Source organism: Sapajus apella, unplaced genomic scaffold, assembly GCF_009761245.1.
Source record: "Sapajus apella isolate SASKATOON/1434 unplaced genomic scaffold, GSC_monkey_1.0 scaffold77, whole genome shotgun sequence".
In the NCBI taxonomy this organism is placed as follows: Eukaryota; Metazoa; Chordata; class Mammalia; order Primates; family Cebidae; genus Sapajus; species Sapajus apella.
Window position 1 is genome coordinate 10029616 of NW_022437017.1, and position 7605 is coordinate 10037220.

Below are 7605 nucleotides of genomic sequence, written 5' to 3' on the forward strand. Positions count from 1 at the left end.
AAAAAAAAAAAAAAAAAAAAAAGTAAAGCTGGGTGTGGTGGCTCATGCCCATAATCTCAGCACTTTGGGAGGCCCAGGAAGGCAGGTCGCCTGAGGTCAGAAGTTTGAGACCAGCCTGACCACCGTGGTGAAACCCCGTCTCTATTAAAAAAAAAAAAAAATAGAAAAATTAGCCAGGCGTGGTGGTGCATGCCTGTAATCCTAGCTACTTGGGAGGCTGAGGCAGGAGGATTGCTTGAAACCAAGAGGCTTCCGTGAGCCGAGATTGCACCACTGCACTCCAGCTTGGGAAACAGAGGGAGACTTTTGTCTCAAAAACAAACAAACAAACAAACAAAAACACCATAAAATTAGCTAGGTGTGGTGCTGCGTGTCTGTAATCCAAGCTACTTGGGAGGCAGAGGTTGTAGTGAGCCGAGATCAAGCCACTGCACTCAAGCCTGGGTGACAAAGCGAGACTCCATCTCAAAACAAAAACAAACAAAAGCAATAATTGTCCCTTATGCTAACTCTCCTGTTTGATTTGTATTTCCAACGTGAACAGAAAGCCTTTTGGAAGGCGTAGGCTGGGGCTGGCCTGGGAACCCCTTACTCTCCATCCCCCACCCTGACCAACAGCCTGGAGTCCAGCTTGGCTGGGCAGCGGAAGATCACGGGCACTGAGGGGTGAGTGGGTGGGTGTTTGTGGCTGGAGGCCCTGGGGGTGTTCCTGCCCCCGCCCAGGCGTGTGTGTTGGGTGGCGGGGGGAGGCTGCTGCCCTCTGTATCTGGTGGCAGCTGTGGGGCGTGCTATGACTCTCCAGGCTGGGGTTTTGTTAGGGGAGGCCTTGGCCGTGGCTGAGCCAGGCGGTGCTGTTTGCTTTAGGGTCACACGGTGGATTGAGGTTGGGGGCAGGTTTATGGGGTGTGTCGGGGGTGGGGAGAGTTTCACGTATCTGGGAGCCTGGCACACCAGCCGTCCCCATAAATTCGTGGCCTGTGGAGGGCTGTCCCGGGAGTGCTGGTGGGGGCGTGGGATGGCTGTGCAGCCCCCGAGTGGGACAGCACCCGTTGGTTCTGCCTGCTTTCCCACAGGGCTGAGTGTGGGTAGCGTCCGGGGTGTGGGGTGTGTGCCCTCCGAGGCAGCCAGCTGTCTCCCTCACCTTGCTCCGCCCACATTCCAGAGGGGTTGGGGGTGCCCTCCCCGGCTCCCGCCCACTCCCCGACCTCCGACCTCCGCCCGAGCCCACTCCCTCTGCTCCGGCACCCGAGGAGGCAGCTGGCTCCAGGGAGGGGCTGCAAGGCGGGGGAGGAGGCTGGAATGTGCCCTGGGGAGTGAGGGGGCCCCCAGAGAGGGGGCGGAAGGGAGGGAGGGGGGCGGAGGAGAGGGTGGTGCTGGGTTGGAGAGACCGCCGGGGACCGCCAGAGATCGACAGAAATAGACAAAGGCAAAAGAAAGAGCAACGGAGGGAGTGAGAACCAGACAGAGGGAGGAGGCCAGGGCAGGAGGGCCCTCAGAGGCAGGGCCCAGGTGAGAGCCTCCCCTCCCCCACCCTGCGGGCTGGGCAGCTCACCTGTTCCAAGTGACCCCAAAGGCAGCCAGTTCTCTGCCCTCCGAGGGCTAGGCGGCCCGTGGGTGGGGCTGCACCCGGCTCCTGGGTTGGGCCCCAACGCCCTTGGCCACGGGGTGGTGGCGTCCCCAGCCTCCAGCCGGGTAACTCCCATTCCCATGGTGCTGGGAGAGGAGGGTGGGTGGGGCCCGGCCCTGTGGGGGCGGCTGTGCCCGGGCGCCGGCTCAATCCCTCCAACCCAGTGGCTCCAGGCCAGGGGGTGCTGGCTGCCTGGCGTCTACTGCTGCCCACCCTAGCCACCTGCCAGGCCAGCTCCAAGGGTCCATTTGGCCACCCGCAGAGGACTCCAGCCTCAAGCCAAAGCCATGACCTCCAGTGACCTTCTCCTGCCCGCCCACAGCTGCCGCGTCTCCCCAAGCACTGCCCACCTGTGAGGTCACCGTCTGGCAGGGGCGCCAGCACGGGCTCCCAGCCACGGGGCAGCCCCCACCCTGCGAACTCCAGAGGCCAGGCTGCACCAAAGGCCTTGGCTACAGCCTCCACACCTGGCACAGGCGCTGTGCAGCCAACCACTGCCCACAACCAAGCAGCGGGCGGCCACGGGGGACTCCTGCCTCCTGGGTCCTCAGCTCTCTTGGTCTAGCGCTCACACACGCATCTCAGATTTCCGCCCCAAAACTTCCATCCCCCCTGCCACCCCCTAAAACCACCACCTTCCGGGCACGGCCGCGACAGACTCCAGGACTGCACACCGTAGTTCCTTTTCCGTCTCTACCTCGCCAGGGTGAGGCCACCAGGGTCCCCACCGATCGATCCCCACTCGACACCCCCCCAAAGTCCAGGCCACGGGTCTAGCCACCTCCCAGACGTCCTGGCCGCGCTCCCCCTCACCTGCTCCTCCTCCCTGGTCCCCCAAGGCATCCCTCCAGTGGCCGACTTGGAGAATCACCCTTTATGATCCCTGCCAGCCTCGCCTTCCCTGCCGTCTCTGAATTTTCTCCGGCTGCCCCCCAAATGCACTCGGTTTCACGTGTCCGGGCCTTTGCACACGCCCTGCCCCGTACCTGGCGCACCCTTCCCGCTTCCTACAACACTTGGCAAACTCCTGCTCCTCTGGCAAAGCCTCAGCCCCAAAGTCCCCCTCCTCCTGGCTCCTGTCTGAGATGCCCCAAAGTCCCCCTCCTCCTGGCTCCTGTCTGAGATGCCCCAGCCTAGGGACCGCGGGGAGGCTGGGCCGGGGTCTGGGACGTGAAGTGGTGCAGGGGTGGAGGCAGCAGGAAACGCGTTGGCGTGAAAGGACGGGTGCACGTGAGCGCGCCCGTGCCGGGGGTCCACGTGCGGCGCCCCGGGGCTCGCCCCCTCTTCCGTCCAGGCCCCGCCGCCGCCGTCAGACCCTCGGCTGCGCCTCCCGCCCCCAAGCTTGCAGACGCGCCGGGAGAGGGGCGGGGCCGCAGCGCCTCCGCGCTTGCGCCTGCGCACTCGGCCCAGCCGGGCTGAAGTCCCGCCTCCTGGAGGCTGCCTCCGCTGCTACTGGGGCACGCAGATGAGCGAGCGGTGAGGCCACCAATGAGGCGTCCCCGTGGGTGGGCGGGGCCTGAGCCGCCCGACGCGCGGACGGGGGCGGGCGGGGCGCCTTACCCGGGGTGACGTCAGGCTCCTTTCGCGGCGCGTTGCCCTGGAAACCGCGTTTCCATCCCGGCGGGTTTCCGGGGGCCGCCCCCTCCCATTCAGCTTTTTCCTCAATGGTGGGGGGGAAGGGAGCGATCCAGAGCGGACCCCGCCTCCCGCGATCACAGCGGGCCCCGCCCTCTTTGTGCCTCAGTTTACCTCTCCGTGCCTTCCTACGCACACGTGGCCTCCGCCTGCCGCCGGTCTGTCCGCTGCACCCCTGGATGGGCTTAGCCCACCAGACCAGGGCTCTGAACCTGGAGCTCCACACCCCACCCCACGCCCCCAGGGCACAGCCTTGACCCCCGGGATCCCCAGGCTGGGGTGGGGGGTCCTGGAGTGCAGGGGACGCGCCCCCCGCCCTGCAGGCCGTAGACACAGCCCCTGTGATTCAGCAGGTGCTGCAGACAACATCCTTCTTCCTCCTCTCCACCCGCCTAGTGAGGGGGCGGCGGCGCCCTGGGGCCCTCGCCCTGACCTCAGGCCGGGCGCCGGTGACCCGCACCCCCATCCTGAGCCCCTAGGGGACGTCCGCGCCAGAGACGGGGGCCGCCTGACTGGGCATCCGCCTTCCTGACGTGGGCGTGGGATGATTTGGGGTTGACTGGGCGTTGGGAGGGGCAGAGGGTTCTCAGAAAGATGCTCCCAGGGCCACTCCCGGGACCTGTGCCCTCTCCCAGTGCTGGGGCCCCTAGAGATGGGATAAGGGGTGGAGGTCACATCACTGAACAAACACCCCAAATCCTCTGAACCAAGTGATGTTTCTCTTTGGGCCTCTGTTATCCCATCTATAAAATGGGAACTCAATTACTTCTAACGCAAAGCAACTCTTGTTACCTGAGGAAATACAGGTTTATTTTTTGTTTTTTGTTTCTGTTTTTTAAAGACATGAGGCCGGCGAGGTGGCTCACACCTGTAATCCCAGCACTTTGGGAGGCTGAGGTGAGCGGATCATGAGGTCAGGAGTTCAAGACCATCCTGGCTAACACAGTGAAACCCTGTCTCTAAAAAAAAAAAAAAAGGGACATGAAATATTATTGCCCATCTTTACCCAGGCCGGACATGGATGGATTGGGACCCCAGAGAGGACTCAGTCCTGGCGGGGCCTTTGGGGAGCTCCAGGCTGGGAGCAGAGAGAGGAGAGGGTGGGGTCTGTGGGACTGGGTGGGCTGGGGTGGGAGGTGCAGGCTGGGGAAGTTCCCAGACAGGGCAAGGGACAGCCAGGCGAGGGGTGTTGCTACATAGGGGCAGAGGCCGGGAGGTCTGGAGCCCAGCCTTGGAAGGGCTGGAATGTCAGGAGGTGTGGCCAGAGAGAACCCATCCTCTCCCCGCCCAGAGCTGAGTTAAGCCAGGCCTCTATCACCAGCCAGCCCAAGGTACCCTAAAGATTCTCAGGTCCTCCCAGTCAGCCGGGTGATCTCCCTGCAGCAGGCCACACAGAGATGAGGCTCCAGGAAGAACAGCGGGTGGGGCTGTCACAGTGGGTGGGGCCGGCACACCCCCACTTCTGTGTCTGGAGAGAACTGGGCAGATCTCCCCCCTTACTGGCAGGTCCTGAGAGGGGGCCAGGGTCCTCCCCAGGCCACGCAGCAGGCAGGCAGGCCCTTGCCCCACACCCTAAGGGACTTCCGGCCCTGGGTACCAGGAAGTGGCTGGGCTCCTCCCTCCCACACCCCGGCGGCTTCCTGCCCACCCCGCAGCTGGGGAGGGAGCGTGGGAACTTCTCAGGGTGCTGACCCCTGACCCACCCCCTCCGCTGGCCCCTGGGATCCAGGTCCGTCAGTCTCTGACTGGGACATCCCACCCCGGGAACCCCCCCCAACCACGGCCAAATCCCACCAGGTTAGCAGGCCGGACGCTGACTTGTGTTTCATTTTCTGTTTATTACTTGAAATCACGGTGCTTGTGTAGGTTTTTCTTCTTTTTCAATTTTGTTTTCATACATGAAACTCACGCCAGGTGCCGGGACCCCCACAGCCCGACCCCCCGAGGGTGGGTAATGCTTTCTTGGGCAGCCCTTACCGGGCAGAGGGTGGCAAGCCGGTTACTGCCTGGAGGCTCCACCCTCAACCCACGGAGGCACAGACGTTATTTAAAAATCGTTAAAAAACAAAACAGAACACACATTTAAATAGGTATCCAAGACAGTTCTTCAAAAAACAAACCCGCCCCTTTTTCTCCTTTTTTTTTTTTCTATTTTTTTCTTCTTTTTTTTGGAAAAACGAAAACAAAACAAAACCCAAAATCCTTGAGCTTCACCCTCTGGGACCCCTCCCTGCCCACCCTCCCACAAAAAATTTACAGAGCTACAGTTATAACACGTGATGTTCACATCTGAAACCATTAACTTTCAACACATAAAGAGGGGGGAGTGGAGGACCCGGGGTTCACCTACGAGAACAAAGGGGGGGACAGGCAGGGCCAGGACAAGACCGACAGGCAGGGTGGGGAGGGCCCAGACATCTCCTTTATCATTAAAAAATAAAAAATGAGTGGGGGAAAAATCCAAAAACTACCCCATTGAAATGGCCCCAGTAGATTTGTCCCTCCCCTCTGGGGCCAGACACCCCTAGGGCAGGGGCACTGAGGGGTGGGGGGGTCCAAATTAGACCAGCAGCGGACCCCGCCACAGGGGTTAATGCTACACGGAGTTGGCGCCCTCTACCCAGGGGATTCACAGCTCAGCACCCCCCTCCCATCCTGGCTGCAGGAGAGGCCCCCAGACAGTCCCAAATCCCACGTCCCTCAGGTTGGGCTGGGAAGGAGGGCTGGGGGTGGGCATCTCCCCACGCCCAGCCATGCTCTCCCCATTTTTCAAGAGTTCCCCAACCACTATTGGCTCAGTCAGAAAATTAATAGTCTATAAATACCCCAAGCTCAGGCAGGAGGTCCGAAAACACTGGGGTGGGGGTGGAGGAAACAGCACAGTCCTGGCTGGGGGTGGGGGGTGGGCAGTTCCCCTCTCCCTTCCTGGCAGGAAAGGCTGCCACACCCCTAGGTAGACCCCAGCCCCAGGCCCTCTGCTAAAACGGCTTTGCTCTCCTTTTTAAAGAAATGAAGGAAAATGCAAAAAGACACCAAGAAAAGAGAACAGGAGTGGAAGAGAAAACAGTCCCCTCGTAGGCTGCTGTGACCTGTTGGCTTGCTGTAACCCAGTGGGTCCTGCTGGCCTGGGGTGGAGGCCCTGAAGTCTGCACTGGGGGCGGGATGGGTTCTGCACACTGCGGCCCCTCCCCTCACCTGTAAAGTGCATAATGACACGTCGACTTTTTGACTTAAAACCTGAATAGGGTGCGGGGGGAAGGAGGCGGCAGAAGGGATGGGGTGGGTTTCTGAGTCTCCTCCGCTCTCCGCCATCCAGAAAGACTGCTACATATTGGAGCTGGGGGAGGTTGGCAGGGAGGACCGACCGGCGCAGAGGTGACAGAGACAGAGGAGGAGGAGGAGGGGGAGGAGGAAGGGTGGAGGGTGAAGGAGGTAGGAAGCAAAACCCATCAAGAGTCCAGGAAACCACGGTCAGAACTTTTTAAAAAAAGAAAAAGGATGAAAAGAAAGAAAGGCTTCTGGCTGGGGGGGAGTGGCCGCCTGCCCTCCAGAGCTGGGCCGCGCTCTCTGTGGGGCTCTCGGAGTGCCCGCCGCGCTGGGCTGGGGCGCGAGGGGCGAGGGTGGCCGATCCTAAGCCACCACGAACTCTGACTTGATGTCAGGGTTGACTTCCGGCTTCCACACGGAGTCCTCGAAGTCGAGACCCAAGCCGGAGGCCTCGCTGGGGCTGCCGCTGCCCCCGCTGCTGCTGCTGTCGCTGCGGCCGGCCTTCCGGCTGGGTGACCAGTGGTACGGGCCCCGCGCGTCTCGCCGGGCCTTTCTGCGGAGCCGTTTCTGCTGCAGAAGCAGCTGCAGCCGCTCCACCTTGCAGCGCGTGGCGCGGTTTTCTGTCTGCCGAAGCCGGTCCCCTGCGAAGGAGACAGTGGCCTGTGACTCCCAGAGCTGCCACCTCCTGTCCCTGAACACAGAGGACCACCCCAGACCCCAGCAAAGGAAACGGTCAAGGGCGTCCACCATGCTGGGGGTGGTGGTGCCTCATGTCTGTAACGCCAGCACTTTGGGAGGCTGAGGCAGGAGGATCGCTTAAGCCCAGGAGTTTCAGACAGGCCTAGGCAACACACCAAGCCCCTCCTCTGCAAAAATCACAAATTAGCCAGGCATGGTGGTGTTGGCCTGTAATCCCAGCTGTGCAGCTGGCATCTAACTGTCCAGCTGAACCATGAGCGGAAGGTCAGGACTGCCCTGCCTCATCCTTCCTGAGACCTTCTGCCACTTCTGTGATCCCAGGGGAGACACTTGGGGGTTGTTCCTTGGTTTCCCACTTTTTTTTTTTTTTTTTTTTT

The 7605-nt window shown here is 61.3% G+C and overlaps 1 protein-coding gene across 3 annotated transcripts in view; it reads right to left on the reverse strand.

Annotated features, from left to right (window-relative positions):
- Positions 1 to 5080: 5080 nt before the first annotated feature.
- MIDN (midnolin) overlaps positions 5081 to 7605 on the reverse strand; it is a 10493-nt gene continuing 7968 nt past the window's right edge. For 2 of the 3 annotated variants that reach the window (XM_032252448.1, XM_032252447.1), the window contains exon 9: positions 6746 to 7170. In XM_032252448.1, coding sequence (XP_032108339.1) covers positions 6893 to 7170 — 278 coding nt within the window. In that variant the 3' untranslated portion in view covers positions 6746 to 6892. Of the gene's footprint in view, positions 7171 to 7605 lie in introns of all 3 variants that reach the window. The other variant, XM_032252449.1, reaches the window with a different exon arrangement.